At 39.8% G+C, this 16,327-nt stretch overlaps 1 protein-coding gene across 4 annotated transcripts in view; it reads right to left on the bottom strand.

The window, feature by feature from the left end:
- LOC136124350 (contactin-associated protein-like 3) overlaps positions 1 to 15,410 on the bottom strand; it is a 146,622-nt gene extending 131,212 nt beyond the window's left edge. For 3 of the 4 annotated variants that reach the window (XM_065879004.1, XM_065879001.1, XM_065879000.1), the window contains exons 1-2: positions 15,299 to 15,410; positions 11,056 to 11,249 (exon numbers count right to left, since the gene is read on the bottom strand). In XM_065879004.1, coding sequence (XP_065735076.1) covers positions 11,056 to 11,181 — 126 coding nt within the window. In that variant the 5' untranslated portion in view covers positions 11,182 to 11,249; positions 15,299 to 15,410. The remainder of the gene's footprint in view (positions 1 to 11,055; positions 11,250 to 15,298) is intronic. The other variant, XM_065879002.1, reaches the window with a different exon arrangement.
- Between the last annotated feature and the right edge of the window lie 917 nt (positions 15,411 to 16,327).

The following is a 16,327-nucleotide window of genomic DNA, read 5'->3' on the forward strand; positions in this document are numbered from 1 at the left end:
ACATGGCTTAGTGAATACTGCCTCAGTTTCCCATGAACCTCCCTATGTGACACAGGTAATGCAAAGGGTCCAGGATGGATGATGCTGCAGGCAGTGGGCTGCTTTAGAGGATAAGCACCATGCTTGGGGGATTCACTGCTCTTATAATGAGAAGATGCAGACCTGCTCCTTGTCTGGGGGAGGTTGGCCTCTCATCTCTCAGGATTGCTGTTTCTCTAGCACACCCTGAGAAGGGCCTGGATAAAAGGCAGCTAGAGTCTTCACTCTTAGCCTATCCAGAAAGAGCACACAGGCACTCAAGGTCCATGTGGATTGCATCTCCCCACATATCTTGAGGGTATTTCAGTGGGTAAGGGAACCAAATAAAAACACACTATTTAGGGGAGGATGCAGAGAAATTGGAACTCTTGTGGAAATCCAAAATGGTGTGGCCACTATAAAAAACAATATGAAAGTTCCTCAAAAAAAAGTAAAAATAGAATTAGCATAAGCTCCAGCAATTCCTCTGCCAGGTATATGTTCAAAACAACTGAAATCTGGATCTTGAAGGGATATTTGTATACCCATGTTTATCACAGCATTATTCACAATAGCCAACAGGTACAAACAACCCAACTGTCCATAGATGGATGAATAGATCTCTTAGTCCATTCAAGTTGATATAACAAAATACCACAGACTGGGTGGTTTATAAACAATAGAAATTTATTGCTCACAGTTCTAGAGGCTGACAGTCTGAGATCAGGGTGCCAGCAAGTTTGGGTGAGGGCCCTCTTCTGGGTCTCAGACTTCTGTTGCGTTCTCTCATGTTGGAATCAGGTAGGGATCTCTCTGGAGCCTCTTTATGAGTCACTAAGCCCTTTCTTAGTGGAAGACTTAGTCACTTCCCAAAACCCCCTACCTACTAATACTATCACCTTAAGGGGTTAGGATTTCAACGTATGAATTCTGGTGGGAAACAAACATTCAGACCTTAGCAACTGATAAACAAAATCTGGTACATACATACAATAGAGCATTATGCAGCCCTAAAAATAAGGAAATTCTATCATGTGCTATAATATGGATACTCAAGGACATTATGCTACTTGAAATAAACCATCACAAAAGGACAAATACTGTATGATTCCACTAATATGAAGTATATAAGGTAGTCAAAATCATTGAAACGGATGGTAGAGAGATGGTTGCCAAGGGCTGAGGGGATGGGGAGGGAAATTTGTGCTTACTGGGTTTAAGTTTGTTTTACAAGATGAGAAAGATTTAGAGATCTATTCCACAACAATGTGAATATACTTAACACCACTGAACCGTACACTTAAAAATGGTAAGGATGGTAAATTTAATGTTATTTTTTTACTACAATTAAAAAACTATTTTGTATTTCCTTTGTTTTTTTCCTCTAATCCTTTCAAAACCTGGTATTGAATTGAACAGCAATATATGCATGTAGTTTAAAATACCATTCATCGCGTACTCATGGCATATCTTTACCCAGAATGAGAAATGCTATTAATAATTTATCTTGTATGCTTCCAGAAATAGTCTATATATATGTACATGCACATATATGTACATGTTCATCTTGGAAATTTCTAATGGAAGCACAATAAATACATCCCTTTTTCTAGCTGTAAAAAAAAATGTTTCTTAAATCTCTTATTATGAATAAATGTATTTGATAATCTTGTACACATGAAACTTAAATAATGTTTTAAACCAATGTTACCTCAAATAAATAAATAGATCAATTAATTAAATAACCTCATTGTTTTCAAAGGAATGAATTCCATATAATATTATATTATTCCATAAAATGGAGTATCATCATTTATTGGTGTTCACCTATTGACAGAAAACTGGATCTTGACTGTAAACAATGCACTTAGTTTTCTCACAGGCACTTTCTGTGCACCTCTGAGTGTTCCTGTAGGACTAACTCCTAGAAGTGGAATTGTTACTTGGTGTAGACGATATACTGACAGGACTTAGAAGCATTGTTCCTTTTGCACTGTCATCTTCAACGCTCTAAATAGTGGGTGCTTTTGAACACTTAAGTTTATAGAAATTGTCCTCCAAGGACGTGCATAATGCTGTGATAAACATGGGTGTACAAACATCTCTTCAAGATCCCGCTTTGGGTGTATACTTTGGGCATATACCCATCTAATGCCATTTTATGCTCCTACCAGCACTGTCTGAGAGTGCCTCCTTCCCAAGCCCTAAGGAAGAGGATACCCATCCTGTATCATCACTTTATTCATCTCTAACATGAATCCTCTGTACTGTGGTAAGGTGGTTTGAGTGTGGGCCCTGCAGCCAGACAGCTGGGGTTCAAATCCTTGTTACATCACTAACTAGTTCTGTGATTTGAGGAGAGTGAACTTGAACTTTTCATGCCTCAGTGTCCTTTTCTGTAAACTGGGCATAAGGGGGCTATTGTGAGGATGTGTTTAATAAATATGTATAAAGCACATGAAGCAGTGTCAGGCACTCACTAAGTACTCAGTATAACACTTCCTACTGGTTTAATATTTTTCTTTAAATTGATTCTCTTTCTAACCTTAGTTTTATGCTAAATGCTATGTAATAATATCATAGATCAGATGTGTACTATTTATATCTTATTCTGAAAGACATCAAATTACATGCATACATTTAAAATGAAAAGAAAGTTTTCCTAGGACACAATTTGAAAAGGACTGTCCTAAGCAAGAGTATTAGCAAAGGTTTTGTGCAGTTCAAGTGTGAGAGGTTACATTGTGTCACAATGATGTTGTAATTTTTATTTCTTCATACTGGATCCATACATCATACCTTAAATAGATACAAAGTAGACTAGACCAGGGGTAAGCAACCTAAACCCAGAACCAGCTGGCTGTGTGGCTTTTTAAATAAAGTTTTATTGGAACACTGCCACACTCGTTCATTTACATATTGCTTCTGGCTACTTTCACACAACAGCAGAGTTGAGCAGTCACAACAGAGACTGCATGGCCTACAAAACCAAAAATATTTATTATCTGTCCCTTTGTAGAGAAAGTTGGCTGGCCCCTGGTCTAAACCAATATTTCTCTCTGTCTGAGACCCTTAAACATGCTAGAACAGCATCCAGCTTCTCAACTGCTGCCCTTATCTTAACTACTCTGAAAAAGTTTGAGGTTTGCTGATCAGAAATTCTCAACATCTCAGAGTTTTGAGACTGTGATATTAATATTAAAAGAAAGTACTCAAAGCCTGTTTTCCTCTTTTGCAAAATTTAAAAATTTCATCATTGCTTTTGTCTATACAAATTTATAAAATGTGCTCTGCATCAAAGGCAGAAAATTGTTCTAACTGTTAAGTGGCATAGGACTGCAGAGTGCAGAAACCACAGGAGTTATCAAGGGCTGTGAACACAGCAGTGCTCTAAACACTCCACCTCTGCTGTGGGCCATTTTCTCAAGATCCCAATTAGTTTGGTACCAAACCACCTGAGTCTTTTATGTCAAAACAACAGACCCAGGAAATCACCCATGAATAGCCTGAAGGATACACCATATCTGTGCATTCTGTACATTTACGTTATGTGTGCAAATTGTAGAATTTGTAGACTTTGACTGTTGTTCCCTATGAGACCCACTATTAGTACAACATCCTATGAAGCTAAGCTGCCAGAACTGCAGTCACGAGGAAGAATTTCCATGAAATCCTGGTGAGATGCTCCCTGAGCTGTCCTGCCTTCCACCTTCCTAAAACTTGGCTCAGCAACACTTCCTTTCAATGAGTCTGCTGCCGGAGCACCTTTTTTGGTAAAAATTCACTTTTTCCATCATTTACATTTCTTGATTAAAAACAATATTTTTGCCATCTCCCAAATGAATAAAAAATTCTACTTATAAAGCTATTTCCCCCACAACTCTGCCATACTCTGTTCATATTACTGTTTAAGATTTACCTTTTTCATAAAATATATCCTAATTTCCATATATCTCTAATAACACCACTTCTGCAACTACTTCATTCTATGAAAAGTAAAACTGTAATTTGTAAGATGTCTCAAGAGTTGCTATTTATTCTGCTACATATTTAAAATTCTACTCACCACCACATCCCTCCCTCCCAACCCGATAACACGTGGCAATTCAAATGAGCAAAATCGTTACTTTTGCAAAGCAATAAAGTAGGTACAAAGGATACTGGGATAAACAAGCTGTAGTCCCTGATGCCAGAACTGATGTGAAATAAGCACGAGGTGAATAAATATGGCAAGAGAAAAGTAACACTTGAGAAATAAAAATGAAAAATCCTAGGAGTAGAAAAAGAGGGGAGTGTCTACACAATTTTAGTACAGAGTAAAGGGGATTTGAGTGAAGGTTTTCAGGTTGGGAAGGATTGTAATCGACAAATGGAAGGAAGGATGCTCCACACCCACCGAATGCAGCTGGCCCTGGCAAGAGGCAGTTGTTAATGGATCCTGGATTTCCAGGGACCCATCGGTTACTTTGTGGTAGCAGCTCAGATGTCTCATTCACTTCTCTGCCTCAACCTTTTCAGCTGCTCTGAGAGTTTTTGACAGACCAAATCCAGCTTTTATCTCTATTGTCACTGAGACCTGCAATGAAGGGCAAATGGAACCACCCCTCTCTCTGGTTCAGTAGGGCAACATTTTTGTACAACTTTGTGGGGAAAAAGTGTTAAGCCTCTTGTTACACTTAGGTTTGGCACCGAAAGCCTCCCATCACACAAGCAGCGTCACACAGTGGGCTAAGTTTTAACTTAACTAACCATCTGGGTTGAGGTCTGTTTGAGAGCAGCAACTTTTCCATAACTCAGTCTAACAACTCCTTATTGAGAATCTGTAATAGGCCTGGCCCTCTGAGGAGATTAATCCCTAACCTAATGGCTCTCAGAGCCCAGGAGGGGGAGACATGTACAGAAAATTCAACTGTGGTCCACAGCGGTAAGTGCAATCAACAAGACTGTCCATGGTACAAAGTCACTGCCTCGGGGAACAATGCGCTTGACGTAATGAGGTGAATGGTTAGGAAGGAGAGGGCCGTGTTCCTGACAAGGCCAAGTACATGCAAGAGATCGATACAGAATCATTGAAATGCTGCTCCTATTCTGACCAAAACCACCCAGTCTCAGAGCCAAACTTGAAATCAGCAAGCCTGGAGCTGGCACAAGCCCCAGACAGCCAAGGCACACTCTGCAGACTCTTCTTTGCAACCTCCTACCTGGCGTGGGGCTTGGCTCTGTTGAGTCATCCACTCATTAGCAATAAATGTATTAACCTAGACCTGAAATAAACCAACATATGTTTAAATGACTGAATTAGCAGGAATCTCTGTCAAGAGAATTTCCGATCCTTCTACCGATAGAGCTTCACACTTAGCAGAGTGTCTGCTTCCTTACATACAAACCCTCCTTATCTCTGAGTCCAGTTTTTCTTATTATGATTTGACACTGTTCTCATCCCTCTTTATCTTGAAACTACACAGTCATATGATCTTTCTATTTATACCAAGTAAACATAATTCTTTTAAACCTGAATCCAATATTCTTTATTAATTTGATTATGCAATATTTCAAACATCCCCCCAAAACAGATATACATGTAATGATAATCTAGATTTATTTTAACAAGGCAAATAGTTTGCCATATGTGCATCAGCTCTTTCTCTTAAATAAATGAAGTGGTGCAGGTGTAACAAACGGTCCCCATCCCAACGGCCACGCTTCCAGTATTTCCCTGTCTTTTTTCTGCCCTGCAAATTTGGGGTCACCTTTGTTGCTCTCTTAGAGCACTGTGAGACTGTTGTGCATCTTTCAATACAATATTAATTAGCCTCATTAATTAGTCTACTTGGTGTTCTAGGTTGGAAATGATCTAAAGAAGAGCAAAGTTTCAAACGATTTGCTATGTCTACCTTATATTCATTTAAGGATATACTGCTACCTATGTTTTCAAGGTGAAAGAAATCTATCAAATAGAATTATTTATACTAGAACTTATGTTTATTTCAAGTAATTTCTTTTCTTATTTTTCTCAAATATATTTTGCCAGTCCTTTCTTAGAAGAATGCCTTTTTCACACAAAGGGCCTGCATAGGAAGAAAAATCCACTTAAATTTAAAATGCATTTTGAGTAACAATTTCCATCTTAAATTCACAAAGGATGTAATGAATTAGAGGAGTTCTGATGAGTTTTTAATATGAAGAATAAACTCCTAATGAATGCAGAGTAGAGAGATTCAGGAAATATTATAGTTCTCAAAGATAGGACTAACTTTAACCACTTGATTGTTACTCACTGATAACAATGAGAAAATACCTGGGCTCCACCCCCCTAGGTTGGTGACTATCAGGTAGAAAGAGGGTGTCTTGCAGTCAAAGGGCACTGGAGCAAGGTTCCTGAGGTCCTGTTAACAGAAAGCATCACCTGTTCAGGCTAACACGTGCATGGGATAAGCTGCATCCTGGAGCAGGGGGCACAGTCCCCTCTGATCCAGGCAGCTGGAGGAGAGTTAAGGGGCAAAACAATTTCCCCCAAAGATGGGACTTGGTTCATCCCAGTCAGTGCTTCTCACAATCTAGCTTGTACTGGAATCACCTGCTCATCTTGTTAAAATGCAGATTCTATTCAATAGGTTGGGGTGGGGGCTGAGATTCCATATTTGTATCAAGATCCCAGGTGACGCTGCTGGTCCATAGGTTACATGTTGAGTAGCAGGACTCATGGCAATGTAGGTCCTTTAATTCATAGAGAAAAAGGGAAGGCGAGGAGTAGAAAGGTAAGATGTATAAGAAGAGGAAAGCAGAGAAATAGAAAAGAAAGCAACAGGTCATGGAGAGAGAGTGAAAGAGAGAGAGAGAGAGAGAGAGAGAGAAGGAAAAGGAAATTTGATAATATGGCCCTCCCAGCATCCCTCCCTTCTAAGTGCCCCCCATTAGGGTGGACATAAAGTCTTTACATGGCCCCACCCACCAATCCAGGGGTTTCGGTGCTAAGTGTAGGGTGGGCTGGGAGCCGTCCTGATCAGATCAGCTCTTCACAGGTGGTGAGATCTGAGACTCCCCTGAGCCAGAGCCAAGTAAGTCTGAGCCTTTCCTCAGATTTTTGAACCAATATAGGAAAATGAATGCCAGAAGCTAATCCACAGAAGGCACAGGGCAGGGCTGCCTCTTAGTTACACACATGCCAGAGACCCAGCTAAATCCTCCCTTCTCCGTGTGGTCAGATTCCCAAATTACCTAGACTGATTCAAGTTGATTTTCTAGAATTTGTAACAATACAGATAGAAGAGGGATATAGGGAAAAATGGAGAGAGGAGAGAGAAATAAGGAGGAAAATATTTAATGATAGGTGAAAAAAACAGATAAGGAAAGAATAGAAGGGTAGAGGAGAAGAGGGAGAAATAGTAAGATGAGAATGAAGACAAGGTATTGATAAAATAGAAGAAAAAACACCCAGGAATTGCAGGAGGAAAGGTCCCCATGGCCAACAGGGACCCAGTGGTCCCTGGGCCAGAGGAGCCTCAACAGAGGACACCATTGCAGTGGACACCATTAGCCACGGTCTCCCGGGAGGAGAGGGCTCTCATAGCATCAGCCCATTGTTCCCAAACAACTGGAATGGGGAGGGAGAAGAGACAGAGTCAGGGCAGGCAGGTGGCCTGGGAAGGACAAGGCTTGCTATAGGGTCCGAAGAAGACCAAATAGGTGTCCAGGAGGGTAGTGATGGAGCTGCCCCAACACCCCTCTAGAATACGGCCAGCGCTCTAGACTTCCCACTCACGGACCTCTCCTGCCCACCAGGGAGGCTCACAGAGCCAGACTCAGAGCAGGACAGTGGTTGGAGCCCACACCTCTCCCCAGCCCGGTTCAGAGGCCCCCAGGGAGCTCAGAGCTCACATTAGCTTGCAGGTAAGAATCCTGGTTTGCAAGCACTGCCCCACAAAATTCTTGTAATGAATCTAAGAGTCAAAGTAGATTGATGTAAGTGTTTGCTGACATACTCTCAGGGAAACAGTAGAAAATAAACATTAGTGAACTTTGTCAGTGATCACTGATCTGTTGCATTGCTCACTTCAATGCTGTTCTATGATCCTCAGTGTCCTAAGACTCTGGCTATTTTCTGATTTAGTCGGGCTGAAGTTGCAAACTCATCTTCTAAGTCCTATGGATGTTTAGCATCAAGCTTGGTCAAGCCACCTGGTTTACTAAATGACCGATATAAACCATGATTGTTCACATCGTATAGGAAACGCACCCCTTCTAAACTTGTTCGAACAGTGATACTTCTTCCACTACATTTCAAGTGAGGACATTTACTCTGCACATCAAAAGAGTTTGTATGTCCTGAGATGTAGTGCATCCCTTGGTGAGAGATGGTGATGCCTTTTCTGTCATGTAAGACACATTCCCATATTTCTATTTAAATAAAACCCTTTTGGAATGTATTTCACAGATCTGAGTATTTAATTTATTTGGTTATTTTCACAAAGAAATCCAGTTCAGCCATGGAAGCAGTCACTCATTAAGAAAAAATATTAAAGTGGAACATATCATCAGTGAAGAACATAATTTCTTTTTTTAAAGAAAATTAATTTGGATAACTAACCTTCAGTAACTGGACCTGCAGTCCTCAAATCCTTTAGTCAAAGACTTTGTGGCTAGCCATGTCTCAATTTTATAATTTTGAGAATTTAGAGGGGTATACATTGCATTTCACATATTAATTAAGATTCCATGGCAAACATGTGGCAAAGCATATGGACAACTTGCCCAAAGTAACATAAGTAAAGACCTTTTGTCTTATTATCATCTCATGTCCATTTTCAGTAAGGAGTTAGGATAGACCTTTTTCTCAGAGTTTTCGGAATTTGGAAAGAGTTAACATATATTAGTGGACAAAGTTAGCACAGACAGCAGATAGACCCAGAAGAACAAGAAAAGTCATTTAAAAAAATTACGACAGGGAGAATATCCACAAAACTTTTAAGGCCAGAGAAGGAGTGCTTGATTTGGACTTTCTTTTTTTTTTGCGGTACGCGGGCCTCTCACTGTTGTGGCTTCTCCGGTTGCAGAGCACAGGCTCCGGACGCGCAGGCTCAGCAGCCATGGCTCACGGGCCTAGCTGCTCCGTGGCATGTGGGATCTTCCCGGACCGGGGCGCGAACCCGTGTCCCCTGCATCGGCAGGCGGACTCTCAACCACTGCGCCACCAGGGAAGCCCCGCCACTATATTCTTGACCCTATTTCCCCAAGGGTGCCTGACCTTTAAAGAAATCAGCAGGTGGTGATGCTTACATATGATTCCTCTCCAACCTGCTTAACTAAAAACAAGAATTTTTAGAGTTGCTCAATCAGATGGGATTGGAGCAGGGCAAAAATATGAACCTTAATTAATACAATGAAGAATAAGTAGGCATTAACTATTAGTTAACTAATTTTGAAAAATAATATTTCATTTTGAACAAAATTTCTCTATATAAGTAGATGTTTCATTAAGCTTTTACTTACTTAAGCAATATTGACCTTAACCCTGCTTTGGACTTGGTGTTCTTAGAATGAGCACAGCATTAATATCTGCTTCTGATCATACACATGGCAACTACTTGTTTGGAAACCCTAGGTCAGCCAGCCCTAAAAACACTCACATATCCCCTCCCACTTTGTTCTTTTATCTAGTATTAGACAGCTAACTAGTTTTTCTTGATTCAATTTGCATCAACATTTATTGACTAACTAATAAAAGCACCAGGGATAAAGAAATTAAGTAGAACACAATCTATTAAGTTATAATAAGTTACAGAGTTCTAAGGAAATTCAAATGAGGGCAGTTTGTTACCCAACGAATATTATCATTTTGTTGACTATTAGTTTTATAGATAATCTATGTGCTAAGACATAACGGATTTTTAGCTGACAATTTTCTTCTTACCCTGAATTAAGAAAAAAAATTTTTTTCAGTTATATAACATTCTTAGCCTAAATTAAATGGAAGATACACTGTGTATTTTTTATTGTGGTAATAAGATATACATAACAAAAAGTTTAGCATTTTAGCCACTTTAAAGTGTACAGTTCCGGACATTAACATTCACATTGTTGTGCAAACATCACCACGCTCCATCTCAAGAACTTTTTCATCTTCTCAAACTGAAACTTTGTCTCCATTAAAGCACTTACAGGCCATTCCTCCCTTCCCCCGGCTCTTGGCGACCATCTAAATTATATTTTTAATAAGAAGAAAAAAGTAATTTCTCCTCCACCTGATGAATCTTCTTCAGGCCACACCCCAACAGCCAATTGCAAACCTGCTGCAGACCTTTACAACACTCCACTTTTAGAGCTTCTCATTCAGAGCAGACTGTGATTTAAAGGTATGAAATGCTAAATATATATAATAAATTACATATATTTTAATATTCAAAAAGTTAAGCAAACAAAATTTAATTCTTCTAAAAGGAGCATGGATATGTAATCAGAAGTAGAAACGATGTCCCTGATGTAAAATAGTTATGATTCCAAAGAATTCTAGGGATCTATTGTCCATAAATTACAAAGGGGCCACATGGTGCCCAAGTTCCGGTTGGAGGAGGAACTCAACACATCCCTCAACAAGTCCTCCACAGAGAGACTCTCCATGACATTTTTTTTTACATGTTCAGGGTCTTTCAGAAATTTCACTTTATCAGAGGGCATAGAGAAAATGAATTTCCTTTATTTAAAAATGCTGAGGCAATATAAACTATTGTGTTTGTTATAAAACAAAAATAAAATCAGTCATATGTGACTTATTTATTCCTTAGACTTCACACTATTTAAAGGAATGATGGGAAGACATTTTCAATATTTCGCTACATTATAAAATTGTTTTTTACTTATTTCATAAATTAGCCATGGACGGTGTATTCTGGAATGTCACATGTGGCTTACATTCAGTGGAAACATTTTCAGGTAACTTAGGAGGCTCTGTTTCTATACTTGATCTGACAGATGGGCAGCAACATGCAGTAACTGGAATAATTCATACTCCGACAGACTGCTTTTCAATAAAGCACATACCCAGATGCTCTCCTCTCGTCGATATTGCTTCCAGTTCCTCCCGCCATCGCTGAACATCAGGAGGTAGCTGGTCACCCAGTTGGAGCTCCCGTATCCTCCCTGGGTGGCCACAGCTGTGACCTCCATTCTTTCTCCAAGGTCAATCTGCAGCCACTGGTATTTATTTGACACAAGGGGAGACCAGCCACCAGCCCCTTTTCGTGGGAATAAAAATAAGAAAACCGGTAAGGACAGAGAAATCTTTGAAATCTATATTAACCTGTACGAATGGGATCATAAATAAGATTTATGAAAATCATAGTTTCAAATTCTGCATTATATAATGCTTCATAATTATACAAACACACATTATACAAACATAATTATACACACATACACATAATTATACACACATAATTATACACATTACACATACAAACATAATTATACACACATAAATATACACACATAATTATACAAACACACATATACACAAACACAAAATAAAAACACAGGTTAAATGTAAATGGATGAAGCTTATATTAATTGTTTTGTTTCTTAGTTCATAACCCCTGACTCTCTGGTATTGGGGTGTCCCACTAAGTGAAATTGCTTAATGGAATAGGTGGACAACTAAACACCATGCCATTACATCAGTGCTTGGAACTAGTGTCTTTATTGGCTTCAATGCATGACTTGCCCTTTGTTGGACATAAAGGAAAATAAAGCTAGAATACCTTAATTCTGGATTCCCAGCATGAGGAGGTACAATGTTGAATATTGGGATAACAAAGATGGCTACGGCTTAGCCCTACACTCAAGGTGCTTACAGAATCATAGGAGAAGCAGACATTTCACAGAACGATTTGAAATGTAATATGGGAGGGGTGGAGGTGAAAGTGCTTTCTGTGTAGGGAGGGAGAGTTCTAAAAAGGCAGCAAGGAGGGTACCCAAGGAGGGTAATCAGTAAATTCCCCCTGGGAACCAATACCCCCTGAAACAGAGCCCAGGAATTTGCAATTACTGTTTTGGAGTCACCAGTGCTGAACCCACAAGAAAAGCACTTACCCTCCCACCCAGCTCTTCCCCTGACCACATCACAGACTGTCTTTTTCCATTGTCACCCTCCTGTCTCCTGCCTCAGCCCCTTAGTTGAATAAAGTGTCACAATTTATACAAAGGAGAACATGTCCAGAGGGTCTGACTTGCACAGAACAAGGTTCCACAGCTTGGGACACTGAACACAAAACATCCCTCCCAGCAAAGTGTGATAGGTATGCTTTAGGGCTGCAACGAGAATTCAAGAAGCTGTGTTAGAGCATCTAGCACAATACTTTCTCTCCCATTACACGATCACAAGACGGGAGACAGTCATGGTGAAAGAGGGGTGACATCCAGAGTGTGGGGCATTGCAGTCTTTTCATTACTGAATGGCCCGTTACCTGCCACTTTATACTAGATAAAGGAGAGAAAATGAGGAAAGCCAAAACTTGTCATAGGCATGTGATGTGTTCAGGACCCTCTCAGATGCTCTAAGTGCTACTTCACAACTCCTCCATGCACCGGGCAAGTGGGACAGGTGTTACAATCTCTGCTTTGCAGACAAGCAAAAAACAATCATTTTAGGTGAGGGTGAGGGTATTTTATTAAAGCTTAGCTCCCTTCTCATTCTCTACCCCTTCTAAGAACATATCCCTGTGATTTGTCAGTTATTCAGTATTGTTTGCTTATCAATAGCCAGACTGTCTTTTATATTGATATACTGGCAGATATCTTGGAAGGTTTCTGTCTCTAGTTATCCCTGTGTGATTGTTTCCCCCACCTTTGGTTGGCTCAGACACACGCAGTGACTTGTGTCTCTGGGGAGAGGAAAGGCTGAACAGGAAACTCTCAGCTAGGGCCCTGATTATTCTGGTCACTGATCAAGATGAAAATGACCCCTACTCCTGGTGGCCACGGGGCATGCACTGTCATAATGAGTATCAGCTTTGTGCAGAGGGGGAAATTACCCAGAGGTGAAAAGGAGAATAGCTCATGCCTTCTTCAAGTTGGAACAAGGTCCAGGGCAGAAAGATACCTAAGGGAGCAAAGTCAAGTGGGATAATTTGAAGTGAACAGATTCACCTATCTCCAGGGCATCTAAATGTCAAACAAGTAAATGGCTAAATTGAAATGGTAACCGAGGGAAGTTTCCCTCCAAGATCTTCATTACATTGTCTCAAATGGGAGCTCATCAAGCTCTGTGTATTTCTTTCTTCACTTAAATGCATCTTAATTCACAGAAAACTCATTCCAGATTCCAGGCAGGGCTAGGTGAGTGGGGAGAGGGTGAGATAAGCAGGAGTGACAGATGTTCCCAGGAAAAAGGGGCCATAGGGCGGCAGGGCCTGGGGATGCTCCTTAACCATCCCACTCAGAGATCTCTGGGATGTATATATTGATGTTTTTGTCACAACCCTGCCTACATTGCTGAGGGAAATTTAAGCATTTGCTCCAGCTCTGATTTCTTAAGGAGCAATTCCAACTATCTACATATACCATTTCTGGCTATCAGGATGTAAAAAATGCAGAAATCCTCCCTCTGGACTTGTCTAGGTAACCTCTGATTCCCTTTCTGCTATGCAGTCTGCTAGAAGTCTGAGCAGGAGAGAACAGGTAGTTTTCCAAAAACTGCATCCATAATGAAAAAAATCACACACAGCTGCCTAATTGTAAAACAGACTCCTGTACTAAATGCAGACATACCCTATAATGGTTTTGTAAACAGACAATTAAAAATTAAATAAAAAATAAGTGTATACTTGTTAATTTGTGATTCAAATTAAATGCCAGTAATATTAAAGGAAAAAAACACAGTGTGACTGTTCATATGTGACTCCCTTAAGTTCTATGTGCAGTGTCCCCAGCGACCACTTTCAATGCCCTTGGCATTTAACATTCATGGCTGCAGCTCCTTCTGCATAAAATAAACAAAAATCCATTGCTACTGTGTGTTTTGTTTTGCTTCTCTCATAGACACTCCTGACCAAGTTTTAAAGAAACACACAGTAGAGAGGCATTCGGATCTGAGTTGATCTCAGGCTTTGCAGTTCTTATTTGTTTGAAGTTCTGTATTGACAAGACTATAAGATGATTTTGCTAATTTCTCACCTTAGAAATAAAATAAGAATTGCCCAGCAAGCCTATAAATCATCCAGACATGTACTAAATACCTCATTCATGACTGAATAAAATGTATGACCAAGTTTATTTGTGCATCTCCCGTGAAATCTTCATGTTTATGAGAGATGCAGCTCTGAGATCTTGTCTAATTCTATAAAAGCATCATTGTGCATCTTTCAGAGGCCCCCTGAGTTATTCAGAACAGATATGGTTCCAGATCATCCTTGAGGTCACTCAGAATAGCTGCATCTCCCTCTGACATGTAGAGAACAGTGAGGAATCCAGGATGCCCAGAAGGGCAGGAGGCCAGGTACTCTGCTCCAAAGCCCCCACCGCTTCCCAGGGACACACCATTACTCTTCTTAAAGCAATGGCTCCTTTCTCTTTTTAATTAAATTCAGTGTAGGATCATGTCAGGAAATGCAAGGGTGAGATGCTCAAATAAAACCATGAGTACTAAATTATCTATCCATACTTGACTGCTCACTTAGCCAGAAGCCTTTGGAAAAAAAGTCCATTGATCGTAAAACTTACATTTTCTTTAGGGATGTTATGTAGCTGAATTCATTACAATTTGTAAGCACACTGTGAAAGCCTTGGATAAAAAGAGATATGTACAGACGAGCTGCTATACAACATAGAGTAGTAAAATGAGAATGCAAAAAGGATGAGGTCTAAGCATCACAAAATATAAATGCTACTGACAAAGGTGCATTTTTTTGGGGGGTAGGCATTCATCCCCAGCAGAGTATGGCATCATTTTGTGTCGGAGAAAAGCCTGCTCCAGTGGATTTCCTTGGAGGACAACCCTGGAAATAATCTAGACTCCGATAATTCCCTTCTCATAAATCTTTTGATGACCATTTGCTGGCAATCAATAGGGAAGGAAGATATCAAAACAAACCAAAAAATGGATGATAAGCAAGAAGAAAGGTAGCAGATGAATACTAGCTGATATGACGAACCTGCTGCTTTCTTCAATTTCATTAAACTCAGTATAATTAATTTTTGAGCTATAAGAAGGAATATGAACTAAAAATGAAAATAATTCTGTCTGTGAAAGAATCAGGGTAGATTGACATGAAGACAGTTGCAGACTCACCGTCTCTGCGATTAAGACTTGCAAAGCCAGGGCCGTGGCTGCTGGACAGCTCTGAGGAGCTGCTGAAGGAAGCCCGGGGCAAGGCAGACGCCAGAGGAGCATCACAGCTATCTGGGGGGAAACACCACGTTTGGGTTAATACACTGATTAAAGCTTTCCTGTCTTCTCTTCCTCTCTTCTTCCTTCCCTTTTACTTTCCTTTCCTTCCTATTTCCCTGCCACCCTCCCTTCTTTTCTTCCTTAATTTCCTTTCTTTTTAGTTAACAGGCTAGGAAAATGCTAGAGCCTGTGGCAAACATCAGTCTTGATCAGAGGTGTGTTAGTAAATGTTTAACAACAGGCTCTTAAGGAAAATTAAAAACCCTGATTGGTAGCATTTGCCACTTTCTATGGTGTAAATACTCGTAGCATGGCCAATTCAAAGCTACCAACGTGATGTCACTGACCATGAAGTCGGAAAAAGAATGCACACATCACATCATTATATAGTATTTTCACCACGCAGACACAAGGTATGTAAATAACCTCAAGAGCACTGATAACAGCAAGATGACATAAAATAAAGTAGGAAGTGGTGAGTTTTCAGAATGTATTACTTTTCTTTTAATATGATTTAATTAATTACATTTATATAATTTAATTTTTAATAATGATTGTATTTTCATGCAAAATTCATGAGAAGTTAATGATTGGCTCTTGCTAGCTGCTAAAAATTGGTTCCAGCACATCACTCCTAAATGGGAAAATATTAAAAGTATTTCCCTGAAAATCAGAAAGAACACTTTCACAGGCACCACTGTTTCTATTGAACATTGCACTGAAAGTCCTATCAGTACGTAAGAGAAAATTTAAAAATTAAAAGCACAAAATTGGGGGGGAAAAAGCAACTGTTATCATTTCCAGATGATATGTTTATGGAGGTAGAAATTCTGAAAGTCACTGGCTAGCTTAATAATTCATTATACAAAAACTGATAGTATTTCTAAACTTATCCATAGTTAGAAATTAAATTAAATAGAATAGCAAATG

This window comes from Phocoena phocoena, chromosome 6 (genome assembly GCF_963924675.1).
Source record: "Phocoena phocoena chromosome 6, mPhoPho1.1, whole genome shotgun sequence".
Lineage (NCBI taxonomy): Eukaryota > Metazoa > Chordata > Mammalia > Artiodactyla > Phocoenidae > Phocoena > Phocoena phocoena.